Source organism: Oryctolagus cuniculus, chromosome 19 (assembly GCF_051225735.1).
Source record: "Oryctolagus cuniculus isolate XC-2025 breed Fujian yellow rabbit chromosome 19, ASM5122573v1, whole genome shotgun sequence".
NCBI lineage: Eukaryota > Metazoa > Chordata > Mammalia > Lagomorpha > Leporidae > Oryctolagus > Oryctolagus cuniculus.
The window spans coordinates 9,266,243-9,281,223 of record NC_142885.1 but is presented as its reverse complement, the minus strand read 5'-3'; the positions used below and the strand labels follow the sequence as shown (position 1 = coordinate 9,281,223).

At 44.5% G+C, this 14,981-nt stretch overlaps 1 protein-coding gene across 8 annotated transcripts in view; it reads right to left on the bottom strand.

The window, feature by feature from the left end:
• ZKSCAN1 (zinc finger with KRAB and SCAN domains 1) overlaps positions 1 to 14,548 on the bottom strand; it is a 29,799-nt gene extending 15,251 nt beyond the window's left edge. For 3 of the 8 annotated variants that reach the window (XM_089320944.1, XM_089320940.1, XM_089320942.1), the window contains exons 1-5: positions 14,418 to 14,548; positions 5,075 to 5,585; positions 4,762 to 4,915; positions 2,555 to 2,646; positions 2,125 to 2,251 (exon numbers count right to left, since the gene is read on the bottom strand). In XM_089320944.1, the coding sequence (XP_089177070.1) occupies positions 2,125 to 2,251; positions 2,555 to 2,646; positions 4,762 to 4,915; positions 5,075 to 5,500 (799 nt within the window). In that variant the 5' untranslated portion in view covers positions 5,501 to 5,585; positions 14,418 to 14,548. Of the gene's footprint in view, positions 1 to 2,124; positions 2,252 to 2,554; positions 2,647 to 4,761; positions 4,916 to 5,074; positions 5,586 to 13,305; positions 13,556 to 14,100 lie in introns of all 8 variants that reach the window. The other 5 variants (XM_017337858.4, XM_089320943.1, XM_008248903.5 and 2 more) reach the window with 3 other exon arrangements.
• Between the last annotated feature and the right edge of the window lie 433 nt (positions 14,549 to 14,981).

Sequence of the window (14,981 nt, the reverse complement as noted above, 5' to 3'; positions counted from 1 at the left end):
CACTTCTGATTTGGAAGTGCTTGGGCCTTTGTAACCATGAAGGACCTGGAATAAGCTCTGGGCTCCTGGCTTCAGACTGGCACTGCCTGGCTATTATGGCCATTTAGGTAGTGAACCAGTAGAATGGAAGATCGATCTCTCTCTTTCAAATAAATAAAAAAATAAATCTTAAAAAGAAAAGGTTAGTGGTAAGAGCAGACAGAAGGAATATAGTTTGAAAAGGAAGAACATATACTTCTGCAATTTTGTATTTTACCAACAAGGTGATGATTAATGGGCAAAACAAGGAGCTCTGATGCTGGCAACTAAAGGACCTTTAGACATAGGAAACAGTTTCTCTTCATCAGGGAGAGCACACAGAGTTGACTGTGTTCATGAAATAGAACAGGAGGTAAAGAAGCTGGTTGGGGCCTTTGTTAGTAAACCTAATTAAAATACTCCCTGATCCACAACTGAGAACAGAAAACTATGGAGATAGACCACTAAGGAAATGATGCAAGAAACAAAATTTTACAAATGTAGGGCTAGTCCCCTCATTTTAGCAATCGGTAAATATTTGCAAACCACTTTGTTATTTTATTTGAAGCCTATTTCCATTTTTTTTGCAATAAGTATATTTAAACAGTGGAATTTAACTTTTATTGTACATTGCTATATTTCTTGTGTCACTGCTTTCAAATAAAAAATGAAAATTGTTCACCATATACTATATTTATATATATTTATATTTGATGTAAGAAATAAGCCAACTCTATTCTTTATTTACCTGGTATAGAGATATCTTTCCAAGAGCATCTGCACTATTCTAAACAGGCCCTTAAATGCAATGACCAAGGTTGCTGAATATATGCAGCCCCTGACTTACTGATGCAATCACCACTGAACTAATTCTTAAGGAAGAGAAACTTGGTCCATTTCTTTTGAATTCCATGCCAAGGTCTTGAAAATCTAGATAGTTCCCAGATATTGTGAATCTTTTAAGTTACTGGAACAGGTAGTAGTCAGGTCACAAACACAGATCAATTCTTTGGCTTGATTTTTATCTACCACAAAGAGCATATACTAAGAAAACTATAAATACCATTTATACCCATTGTTTGAAAGAAAACTTGAGGTTTCTTAGTAACATCCTTTCTTCATGTTACCCCTCATTCATTCATCCTACTTTTGTCCCCCTCAAGGAGTCGTCTCTATGGCTTTACTGTGTGAATCCAGAGGTTTCTTTGCAGTACTGTCACCTAGGGATTATGATCCAAGAGACAGACATCGATGCCTGCCAGCTGTGCCACACCGTCTAAACTGATGCCTCTTCAACTTTTTTTTTCTTTAAATTTATTTGACAGGTAGAGTTATAGACAGTGAGAGAGAGAGAGACAGAGAGAAAGGTCTTTCTTCCGTTGGTACACTCCCCAAATAGCTGCTACGACTGGCACTGCACCAATCCAAAGCCAGGAGCCAGGTGATTCTTCCTGGTCTCCCTGCAGGTGCAGGGGCCCAACCACCTGGGCAATCCTCCACTGCCCTCCCGGGCCACAGCAGAGCTGGACTGGAAGAGGAGCAACCGGGACTAGAACCCGGCATCCATATGGGATGCTGGCGCCGCAGGTGGAGGATTAACCAAGTGAGCCACAGCGCCAGCCTCTCTTGAACTTCTTCATTCACACTACAGACCCAGGGCCTAGAGTTCTTCATAGAAGATAATCATTAGGTTTGGAAATCAGGAACCTCATCACAAGGGAGGTCTAGGTCCAAGTTTGTGCAGTTACAGTGCTCAGACAGGGTGGAAGACAGAAAGTCCAAAGAAGTGTATCTGGTAGGTTCAGGAAAGAGGTGCCAGGATAAGAGGCTGGGGTCACCTGGCCATTTCTTTGAGTTTATTTATTTTTTTTATTTCAAAGAGCAAAAACTAGCTAGAGGTAAAAAAAAAAACCCGAGATTCAGGGAGTCATGGTATCATGATTTTGCTCAATGAACATAATGATTTCCTTTTCTCTGGTTTGAAGAAAGGGGATAAGAAGTCTTCAAATCTTTATCAACTCTTAACTGAATACATGAGAGATATCACAACTGGCAAATAAAGAGGCAAAACAATCTTATTAGGCAATAGTTCTGTATCAGTCTTACCCTGGGAAAATGTGTTCCCATAATTCTCCTGCCTGTTGTCCCTATTAAGATTCCTCCGAGCCAGGTTCTGGCAACCCCATTCCTCCAGGATGAGGGACACAGCCATGTCCTCAATCTTCACCATAGCCTGAAATAACAAGAGACCCAACAGTTAGTTCCCTCAAAACTCAGGGATAGTCTCATAGCCCAAACCTCGAGTCAGGGAGAGTTGACTTCAAGGCTGTAGGACACTGGGAAAGCACCTGTGACCACAGCCTTGGGAACCAGCAGAGGCAGGTGTGGACAGACATTAACAGAGAGAGGGAGCAGGAGCAGGGCTTCTCTGTGGGCAATGGACCAAGAGCAAGTACCTTGGTAGAGACCACTACTGAAGGACCAGGAAGAGAGGCTGAAGCAGGGACTTAGCAAGGCAGAGAGGCCCACAACTCACCTGGGAATCTGCGGTCAGTAGTGCAGATGCCATTGCCTGCTCTCTGGGACTCCCCTCATGAGGAGGGGCAGGAACGTGGGTGGCAGGGAGAGCTGTGGGCAGAAAAAGAAGCTGTGAGTATATCAACTGTGCTTGGGGCCTCCCTCAAAGACATCCTGGGGCACTCTCCTACCCACACCAGCATGTTTCCTCCTTAGTGTTTAATTACCGATCTGAGAACTTCAGACGACATAAATAGAAAGTAAGACCCTATTTTTCCTAGGTCTTCTTGGGCAGGAGTCACAAGAGTCACAGAGTTGGGGCTGGCACTGTGGCTTAGCAGGTTAAGCCTCCACTCATGGCACCAGCATCCCATATGGGCACCGGATGGAGTCCTGGCTGTTCCACTTCCGATCCAGCTCCCTGCTAATGGCCTGGGAAAGCAGTGGAGGATGGCCCAAGCACTCGTGTCCTGCATCTGTATGGGAGACCCGCAAAAAGCTCCTGGCTCCTGGCTTTGGATTAGCCCACTCTGGCAGCTGCAGTCATTTGGGGAGTGAATCAGCAGATGGAAGACCTCTCTGTCTCTGTCTCTTCCTCTCTCTCTAACTCTGCTTTTTGAATAAAATAAATAAATCTTAAAAAAAAAAAAAGTCAAAGGGTCCTTAAAGTTACTTTTAAAAAAATATTTATTTATTTGAGAGGCAGAGTTAAACACAGAGACAGAGAGAGAGAGGTCTTCCATCTACAGGTTCACTCCCCAGATGACTGCAACAGCTGGAACTGGGCTGATCTGAAGCCAGGAGCCAGAAGCTTCTTCTGGGTCTCTCAGGTGTGTGCAGGGGCCCAAACACTTGGGCCATCCTCTGCTGCTTTCCCAGGCCACCAACAGGGAGCTGGATCGGAAGTGGAGCAGACAGGACTCCATCAGGTGTCCATATGGGATGCCAGCGCTGCAGGAGCAGGTTTAACCTACTACACCACAGCGGTGGCCCCAAAGTCTCCTGTCTTGAGGCAGGTGCTTGGTGTACTGGTGGGAATGATGCTTGGGATGTTTACATCCCATACTACAGTGTCTGGTCTGAGTCTCTGCTATTGCATGTCTTATCCAAGTTCCTGCTAATGAGCACTCTGGGAGATGACAGATGGGGGCTCAACACTTGGGTCCCTATCACCAACGTGGGAAACCCAGATGGAGTTAGAGATTTCTGGCTTTGGTGTGACCCAGTCTTTTCCACTGTAGGCACTTGGGGAGTGAACTAGTGTACTGTAGATCTTTCTCTTAGTCTTTCAAATAAAATGGAGAGAGAGAAAAAAATAAATAAATAAAGAATGGCAGAGCCAGCTAGGACAGCAAGCAATACAATTTTAAAATCTTTAAACATCTAGAAAGGCCAGAATGGGAGCCGTTGCTGTGGTATGGTGGGTTGAGCCTATGGTGCTGGCATCCTGGTGCCAGTTTGAGTCCGGCCACTCCATGTCCGATCCAGCTCCCTGCTAGTGGCCTGGGAAAGCAGCAGAAGATGGCCCAAGTGCTTGGGCCTTTCACCCATGTGGGAGACCTGGAGGAAGCTCCTGGTTCCTGGCTTCAGATGGTCCTAGCTCAGCCACTGTGGCCATTTGGGGAGTGAACCAGCAGATGGAAGACCTTTCTCTCTGTCTCTTCCTCTCTCTGTAACTCTACCTCTCAAATAAATAAAAAATCTTAAAAAAAAAAAACTCAGAAACTAAAGTGTTCTTTAAAAAAATAAATAACCTAGAAAAGTGATGCCATAGAATAATTTCATACATTTTAAATAAAAGAGATTAAAAAAAAGGTTTATTTACTTATTTGAAAGGCAGAGTCAGAGAGAAAGAGGATAAAAGAGACCTTTTAAGCATTATTATGATTGTTTCAGAGATAATTTAGGACATACTAGAGTGTTTCAAAATTCAGGATGAAAATATATCATCTGTTCCCACCACTTTCCTATTAAAAATCTGACAGACATCTGGAATGCTAATGATTCAATAAAAAATGTAATGTCCATCAAGTTCATTATGTTCATTGGTAACATTAACTCCTAAGGTGGGACTGTGTTTATTTTCCCTAGTATTTAGTAATAATGACAATAATGCATAACAGCAAAAATCAGCATGCTTCTTAATCTCAGGCATTCAGCAACAGAGAGGGCACTTCCATCCTGAATTATTTGTTCCTTTCCCTCAAAAGAAATCTTACTTCTTACCTCGTGACTGTAAGAGGCGGGGTTTCCGAGATGACTGCTTGAAATGGGACTGGGGAGCCTTGTGATGAAGGTCAAAACTCGAGGATTCCTGAACTGGATCCAGAGGTACCACCCCCCTGGCGAGCATTTCAGGTCCATGAACTTGACCCGGGACCTGTGGACAAACAGGTGGGCCTTGTGCACAAATCACTTTTTAAATAGGAATTAAAATATTAAAGAGTACTAGCTTGAAATCAGTAACTTTCTCCTACCTCCCACCTCAAAGTCCACACCCTGCTCACATTATTATAACAGACATCACCTCTCTTTTTACCTGCTGCCCTGAGAGATCAAGCTCTAAGTCTTCTAGAAGGGTCACCGCCTCCTCTCCACTATCAGGCCGGTATTCCTGCAGCCAGAGTTGGAGCTCCTTGGGCAGGATGGAAAGGAATTGTTCCAGTACCAATAGCTCCAGGATCTGCTCCTTGGTGTTTATTTCTGGCCGCAGCCACTGATGACAAAGTTCCTTCAGTCGACTCAGAGCCTCTCGAGGCCCAAAAGTGTTTTGGTAACAGAAACGCCTGAAACGCTGGCGGAATACCTCTGGGTCGGGAGGAGGCGTCTCCTGTAGGCTGGAATCCTGTCCCCACATGTGGTCCTCCTCATCTTCTTCTTCCACCTTCACTATCACAATTCCATCCTTCTCCTGTGCAGCCTGGGGGGACAAACCTGTGGCTTCCCGTGACTCAGCAGTCATCATTCAGGTCCAGGGAAGACTTGATCCAGGTAGGGTCTGTGCTCACCTTTCTGTACTAGATGTTCTATGGTATGCTTCTGTGTTAGCCCTGAAGCATTAAAGAAAAAAAGTTATCAGCACCTTTATAAAGTGACATGTACTGTTACTGCTTCACACAAGGCTACAAATCAATGCACCAAACATGCCTCTGAATAATGGAGAAAAAGCTGTACTGTTTTCACTGTCACTTTCCTGTATACGAAGGTTTACAAACAGCAATCTCAGACAGGCAGCTCCCACTCTCAGGGTGTTTGGAGTCAGAGTCCATGAGTCCAGACAGCTGTGTTTGCAACACTTAGCCCAGTGAGTGGCAGGTTAGCATGGTGCTGGGCACCAGACTTAGAGCAGTATATGCAGTCTCCTTTTGTCCCCCCAGCAACCCTAGCAGGTAGGCAGAACTGTCAGCACCATTTCAGAGATGGCGTAACTGAGGCTTAGACAGCTGAAGTAACCTATAGTAGTAGCAGGTGGCGACTTGATGAAGTCAACATTCAAGCTAAATTTGAAGTCTTGGACTCCTTCATCTATCATCTAGCTAGTCTTATTGTTTTTATGGAAACCTTGGTCAGTCTACAACTGTGGTTTCCCAAGTACAGGGTGAGCCACTAGGGCTGCAGAAAGAAAATATTACAATTTCTACATTCTAAAAGTAAGAGAAAGTCATACTTGACAATATCAACTGACACATCTTCACTTGGTCTAAATGTTGAGCATCAGCTGTCACACAGGGTACAGGGTATATCCTCAGGGAAGAGCAGGTTTCCCCTTCATCCTTCAATCCCAAAGGGCTGCCAAGGTGCCCCTCACTCACCTTAAAAAATTATTTTTGATTAACAGAATCTTAATTTTAAAAGTTTATTTGAAAGGCAGAGGGAGAGAGGTACTGGCACTCTGGCATAGTGGGTAAAGCTGCCGCCTACAGTGCCGGCATCCCATATGGGTGCCAGTTTGAGTCCTGGCTACTCCTCTTCTGATACAGCTCTCTGCTGTGGTCTGGGAAAGCAGCAGAAGACAGCCCAAGTCCTTGGGCCCCTGCAGCCGCATGGGAGACCAGGAAGAAGCTCCAGGCTCCTGCCTTTGGATCCACACAGCTCCATTCATTGTGGCCATCTGGGGGAGTGGACCAGCGGATGGAAGACCCCTCTCTCTGTCTCTGCGTAACTCTGTCTTTCAAATAAATAAGTAAATCTTAGAGAGAGGGGGCAGGGAAGGGAGAGGTATCTTCCATCAACTGGTTCACAACCTCCAAAGACCTGTTATCAACTGGGGATGGGCCAGAAGCTTCATCAGGGTCTCTCACCCTGATAGCAGGGTAGCAGGTAGCAGGGACTCAAGCACTTGAGCCAAACATCTGCTGCCTCTCAGGATGCGCATCAGCAGGAGGTTGTATCAGAAGCAGAGATAGACTTGATTCCAGGCACTCTGGATGTGGGTGTTCCAAGGGGTGCTTAACCCACTGTGCCACGCCTGCCCACTAACTTTTATATATAGTTATGGACTCTGGCTTAAGAACAGTTCTGTAAAATAACATTTTACCTGGCTTAACTAATCTCACCTTCATAAAACAAATAAGCTTTAAAGGTTCTTGCCAAGAAACTACAATTAGAGGAGATAATGATACACGTGAAAGTAGACATGATGATGGCACAGGTGAAGTTTCTAACACAAGGCCTGTGCCAAATTAGGAGGTGAAAATCAAGGTCAATTTAAATTAAACAAGAAATCACCAATGGGCAAGACAGCACTTGCTTTAAGAAAAGGTGTAATTTTATCCAACAGAAATGATACCAACTACTTGGAAAAAAGGTACACATATACACATTTTAAAAACTTGGAAAATCTGCCTAAAAATCTTCAAAATGAAGTCTTTTAGAGGGTCCTAAGCCTTTTTGTTAAAAATATAAAGTACCACTTTCAGATTAGTTAGAAGTGACTTAAGCTCATGGAAAATGGAAATTTACTCTGAATTTCAATGATAAAAACTCTGCAGGAATGGAGGGCAGGACCAATTGTGTTCCTAAGCAGAACTTTCTATTCTTTCATGGGATCTAAGGATCTTGGTGAAGAACCTTTCTCACCTTCAATCATCCAAACTAAGCATCAACTTGAAGTTTTAGAAAAAGATCATCAAATTGTTGTATTACAATAAGTTCATCCAAGCTTTCTGAACTAATAAGCATTTCAATTATATAGTTCTCTTTAAATTTTTAAAAATAATTTTGGTGGGAATGGAATCATGTACATTTAATAGTATAAAACTATTTCTAGATAGTACAATTTAATGTATTTTTGTTTTATTATACATACTGGTAGACTAGCACATGGATGTACTTTTTATTAGTAGATGGTTTTTACTGATAGGAATGTACTGACAGGAGTCCACCCTTATCTTGCACTTTGCATGGCTTCAGTTGTTTGCACTCAACTGTTAATATTAAGTGGAAAATTCCTGCAATAAAACAATTTATAAGTTCTTAACTTTCACTGTAGTATGCTGTTATAATTCTATTTTGTTAATTGTTAATTTCTTACTGTACCTAATTCATAAATTAGGCTATCAACTAGTGTGTATGTATCAGAAAAAAACACAGCTTATAAAAGCTCTGGTACCAATGCCTTTCATGGTTTCAGGAATCTGCAGGATGCCTTGGAACATCCTCTCTGTGTCTTTCTGGATAAGGGGTGACTACTGTATGGCCACAAAGATTATGATTTTAATCTGAGATATATTTTAAGAATGCTTTTTATACCTCATTTTTTGTCCTTAAAGAAAAATAAACAATTATTAAAATAACAGTCTATAAATAATTATGAATATCACATTAAAAAAATTCTGGGGCCAGCGTTGTGGTACAGCAGGTTAAGCCACAGCCTGCATGGCAGGCGTCACATTTGGGCACTGATTGAGTCCTGGCCCGTACCATTTCTGATCAAGCATCCCACTGATGCATCTGAGAAAGCAGCAAAAGATGCCCAAGTTCTTGGGCTTCTTCACCCACATGGGAAATCCCAGATGGAATCCCAGGCTCCTAGTGTCAGCCTGACTTAGCTCTGGCCATTACAACTATTTTGGGGAGTGAACCAGCAGATGGAAGATCTCTTTCTGTAACTCTGCCTTTCAAATAAATATATAAATATACTTTTAAGGCTTTCTACCTACATATAAAAACACCCTGGAAATAATTTCTCCAATGATTTAAAACTGGTAAAAATCCCATCGCAAACCATTCCTCTAACCCTCTGATTGATTCCTTCTGACCTATTTTGTACCCTACTCTGCTTTGCTGAAGTAAATATACTCGGTTTTTCAGCTTCAGAGAAGTTTTACCTCCAACAATCCGACAGTTACAATTATTCCATTCCCTAAACATTTTCTATGTATCTATAAAATATGCAAGGTGTTCTGTAAGAATGAGGGGGAATAAGAAGGTACACTTGAGTCTGACTTTTGCACAAATCATTACAGTACACCACAGAACACTCTGAGGTCTCAACACAAGAGCCCCAAAGTAACTGATGGATGACTAAAAAGGGAGCTTCCAGAAGAGGGCCCCTGGAGCCGGGGCATCAACAAGATGGGACCTCTACTGGAAGAGGCAGGCACTAGGCTGGCCCAAGTCATTCCTTTGAATACCTCTTCCCAGCTGGGAGCTACAGTTCCTCCGAAGCTTAATTTCTTTCTCATGAAATGCTATTCTCCTTATAATTACTTCCCAACACCCTAATTCATGTTCCCTAGCTCCTTCCTAGACAAATGCTATAGGCCCCTACAGTTTCTCTAGTTTGTTTCTCAATGTTCCAATACACACAATGCACTAAGGCCAGCGTATATTGCTAAAGTATGATAATTCCCTTTCCTCTGAATATCTGTCCATGAATCTCTGCTATCCACCATTTGAGCATACAGCAGCCTCCACTGTCACCACAAGCTCTGTTCTGCTTTTCCATTTTTTTTTTTTTTTTTAAAGATTTATTTATTTATTTGAAAGGCAGAGTTAACAGAGAGGCAGAGGCAGAGGCGGAGATAGATCTTCCATCCACTGGGTCATTCCCCAAATGGCGGCAGCGGCAGGAGCTGGGCTGATCTGAAGCCGGGAGCCAGGAGCTTCTGCTGGGTCTTGCATGCAGGTGCAGGGGCCCAACCACTTGGGCCGTCTTCTACTGCTTTCTCAGGCCATAAACAGAGAGCTGGACTGGAAGTGGAGTTGCAGGGTCTTGAACTGGTGCCCATATGGGATGTCAGTACTGCAGGTGGCAGCTTTATTTGCTATGTCACAGCGTCTACCCCTACTTTTCTAGTTTTGCCTCCTGTAGCTTTTAATAGTAGCGATTCCCCATATGTCAGTCCATCCAGTCCATCAATGGTCCCCAAAAACAGGGCATGACTTTTCATTTTTTCTTAAAGATTTACCTTGGCTGGCACCACAGCTCACTTGGCTAATCCTCTGCCTGCGGTGCCGGCATCCCGGGTTCTAGTCCCGGTCGGGGCACTGGATTCTGTCCCGGGTGCTCCTCTTCCAGTCCAGCTCTCCACTGTGGCCCGGGAGTGCAGTGGAGGATGGCCCAGGTCCTTGAGGAAGCACCAGGCTCCTGGCTTTGGATCAGCGTGGTGCACCGGCCGCAGCGCGCTGGCCGTAGCGGCCATTTGGAGGGTGAACCAATGGAAGGAAGACCTCTCTCTCTCTCTCTCTCTCTCACTGTCTAACTCTGCCTGTCAAAAAAAAAAAAAAAAAAAAAAAAAAAAAAGATTTATCTTATTTGAAAGGCAGAGTTACGGGGTTGGGGGAGACAGATATCTCTTCCATCCACTGATTCACTCCCCACATGACCGCAATGGCCAGAACTGGGTCAGACTGAAGCTAGGAACCAGGAGCTTTTTCTGAGTCTCCCATATGGGTGGAGGGGCCTGAGTGCCTGGGCCATTTTTCTCTGCTCTCCCAGGTACATTAGCAGGGAGCTGGATCAGAAATGGAGCAGCCAGGAATTGAACTGGCACCCAGATGGAATACTGGTGAGGCAGGCAGTGGCCCACTGCATCACGGCTCTGGCCACATGACTTTTCATTTTTACCCCTTGCTGTGAACAATCTCCCACCCTATCATCCCTCCTGGCCAAATTTTTACTCACCCTTCAAGGTGCACAAATCTCTCCTAAACACGCCATATTGAACAACATGACTTCCTTCTTTGGGGACCCTAAGGACTTCCCTTGCTCCTAACTTATGCACTTCGGTTTTCTGAGAGTCTCATTATGTTGTTTACAGTTCCTTTCTCTACCTCCCAATCAATCTTAAGCTCCTCAATCAAGGACAGGGACCCTTGTTTTCTCTGTACTTACCTCCTAGAAAGCCTGGCAATTTAGCTGTTAAACTGAACAGATGTGAAGGACTATCCAAACCATTCCAGCTCCCCGTGCCATTTCTTTATTGCATTTAATGGCAGTTAGTAGGCATTAGGAATATTCTACCTAAAATCTCGCTCACACTCAAAACCCCACCTTCTTTGATTCCTTTCTCCTTATATGCATTTAGTCTCCAAGCCCCAAGGAGACAATTCTTTGTTCATACCACAAATCCAGCTTCCTCTTTGGTCCCCTGCTTTCATTTCCTCCTTACTGTCCCACAATTCATCTTCTACCTTACGCTCAGATTATTCTTCCTATATGTCTACAGCTGTATAGTCTGTCTACGAACCGGTTACAATTTCCTTTCAAGCTTCAATTCCCACCAAATTCCCCACTCCAGCAAAAATGAATCCATGAAGCATTTTCCACAGATGCCATGATATTCTGAATGCCATCCACTCCTCACCTCACAAAGCCTGAGATTTCCTCCCAGTCTTCTCTACTTTTTCAAATCCTATTTATCTTTCAAAACTAAGCTAAACTGTCACTTGCCTTTTTTCATTGTTCAAGAACTTTCTAGTAGTTTTCTTTTTTAATTAATAGTTAAAGCCAACATTTGTTGAGTGCTTTCTATGTACCAGGTATATCAAGCAGTTCACCTGAACACACAGTAGTCTCAGGCAGTAACTAAAATTATCCCCTCACTTTATAATGACAAAACGTTATGATGATAATGAGGTTACTGGCATTAAATAACTGACTCCAGGTTACACAGCAAGTAAATGGTAGAACCAGGATTTGAAATGGTTCAAGCTCTTTAACTATGATACCAAATTCATCCTTAATCCAACATATGGAGTAAGGAAGAGCTTCTGTATACAGATTCTTTCTAAAATGAGGTTGTATGACAGTGACTATGAAGGACCACTCAAGAAGGGGTCTCCTCCACCATTCATTGTTTTCAGAGTCCTGGAAAGGAGAGATACAGCAGGAGATAAACAGTGGGAATGGTCTACAATATAACCTGGTGGGTAACTGGCAGCAGTGTGGCAGCTGGCCTAGCCAGGAACAATCTACTCCAGCTGGGAGCAAGGCCTTCTCTGGGTCAGTGGAAATCAACATGAAGAGACCCAAATGGACAGAGGTGGGCATCGGCAAAGCCCTCTGTCGCCAAGTGGGGCAGATTCTCTTTTCCACTCTCAATGTTCTCTGCTCCTGCTCTGGGCCAGAGAAGAGCCACAACAGCAAGACTGTCTGAGACACACTTCTATGTAATTTCTTATGTTTCTTTCTCTGTAATTTTTCTTGCCTTGCTCAACTAGACTACTGTCAAGGGTGCGCTCTGCACCTCTTAAACCACTTAGCATGATTCCTTGAAAGCAGTAGTTTAAAAAATATATCAGACTGCATTTACAGTGTTACTACTTTTGGGCCATTCATTTTGCATTTACTCCCCCTCCAATCTGTTCACGAGGCTACTAGTAAGTCTCACGTCAGGATTAATGTTGCTCTACCCTTTACTAGTTTACTAGTCGGCCTCAGGAAGTCCAACTCTATGCATCAGTTTCCTCATTTGTATAACCTAATGTGAAAACCCACTATTTGCTCCCCAGAATTGCTGTGAAAAAACAAGTTAATGTGAAGCACTTAAAACAGTGTATGGCATTTGGTAGGTGCTAGAGAAATGTTTTTATTTTTTTCAATAAACTTAAAACATGCAACTGTACATTTTAAATTTCAACCTGCTTAAAGGGTTAAGCAATGGGAGAAATCCTGAAATAATAAAAGCAGCACAACTTGAAACTTGAATTCTAGTCTTCCACAAATAGGTTACATATCCCTGAGTGAGTTATTTAACTTCTCTGGTATTCAGAATCCTTATCAGTCAAGTGGAGGGGGGAGGACTGGAGAAGGAGAAAACTATTCTGGGGTCCCCCTGAGCTGAAAAGCATTCTGACATACCAACCACTTTAGATAAGATTACCCCTGGCAACCAGTTTTCACCAAGGATAAATATGAACAATTTTCTTACCAAAAAAGACTTAGAATTACAAGCTCAGTTTATTTCAAAGTCTGGCTAATCAGCCCATTATCTTTTCCAAGGCAGTCTTCAAAGTTAAACAAACTGCCCCATTATCCCGTTTTAAATACAGAACTATAAAATGTTCTGAAACATGTAAGCTACCTTTAAAAGACAGCCAGCTACCCAAAGAATACTGACAAGGCCACAGAATGAGATATAACCAATAAATCATACTTAAACACAACATAAAATATCAGAAAATGTTTAAGTGTTTAGATTAAGTAGAGAATCAGCAAAAAGACTATGGCATTAAATAGTTACCTTCCTCCTATTTTAGGATTGGTGGAAACTGACTGAAATAACGAACAAGAATCTTGCACAGTAACCTAGAGAAGATACAAACCTGGAGAAACTTTCTGGGAGAAATCTTTATTATGCTTCCTTGTGTGGTAGAACTATTTCCCCACAGCTGGCCAGCATATACAGTGACAGTGTTCTGTTGACGTGGTTACAACGAATTCTCCACGATTCCATTCAGCAAGTATTTATCTACCACCTCCGATCGGCTAGGCCGCACAATAAATGCTTTCTTTGGTCTGGGGCCATGTAACAGCCACTCTATAATCAAAGTATCTTATTGTGTGCTGGAGGCCCTGCAGGAAAGGGAGGGACGGTGGGGGAGCGTCAGGCTAAACTGCAGCTTAATTTCTCACCACACTGAACAAATCAAATCATTTCAGAATCGCAAGGGCCTTTCTGAGGAAACCTAGCTAGTTCTCCTGATGACAAAATTGAGAGTCGGTGTGTCTTCTTACTCAAGGTCACCCAGCTAAGGGGTTTCCCATTGGCACTGTGCAATTTCCACAAAATTCCCTTCACTCCTCAACCTGCTCCAGGTCCGGCAGCGTTAACTATCCCGACCTCGAAATCGCTCTCGTCTCCCGGACAGCTTCCAAGCATTCCATAAAACTAAAAAGCGAGCGGGGCGTGAGCACTCCTGTAATCTACTCGATCTTTATCACTACGACCGGACTTTAGCAACTCTTTAATCGCTGCTCACTGGCGGGGCTGGGGCGAGGACAAGCAGGTGATCTGGAAACGTCTGCGGCACCCCGGAACCCTCGGGGTCCTGAAAGACCCAGGGGAGGGGGAAAAAAAAAAGGAAAAAAACCAGTAACAACAACAAAAAGTCTCTCACCGGAATCAAAGCAAATGGCGACGGCGGGGAGAGCAGAAAAATCAAGACAGGGGTCGGTTCGCTCGCGACCCCTCTCTCAGAAACGTCAAACCACGATGACGCCACTGCGGGCGGGGGGCTTCTCCCCGGCCACGGGCCCGCGGCTGGGGCAGGGGCGTCTGCCCAGGAGACAGCGCTTCCCACGGCAGGTCCCGAGGAGGAGGCAGGGGCAGGGAGTCTCTCCGCACTCCGCCGGGGCCGCGGCTGCAGAGCCCACCCTCACGCACACACCCCTGAGGCCTCGCCCGCCCTCCCCAGAGGCCGGCCCCAAGTCTCACCGTGAGCCCCGGGAGCGGCCTGGGGGCGCTGGGCGAGAAAGGGGAGCTGACTCTGGGGCTCAGGCCGGCCGAAGGGCAGCGCACACGGACCTAGGCCCTTCCGACGCCTCGACACAGACACAATGAGTCACAAAGGCCGGAAGTGTGTCAGCACCTTGCCTTCCGGGACCGCGCCGCACTTCCGGGTTCCCTCTAGGAGCGCGGGAGGACTTGGCAACTCGGTTCCTGCGTGGCGGGGACCCAGCTCTTGCCTAGGACGGTCGAGCCAAGCAAGCTTCCAGCTTTGAGGTTCCTGCCCTGGGCCTCTCTGCCCCCGACCCCACCCTGTTAATTCAGGGACGGGCCAGACTGTCCATCTGAGACACCCGTCCGAGAATTCGATTTATCCCATCTTTGCCATCTGGGCCAGTCTTTGTAGTAATTATGGCTCTCACCAAGCAATCATAATATTTAGTAATTGTATGTCTGTGTTAGAGAAACCGAAACAAGGGTGTAGACAGGGAGATCAAAGTGAAGCCAGGCATGGCTGTTTTCACAGTGTTCCCACGGAGGCTTCTCGCAGGG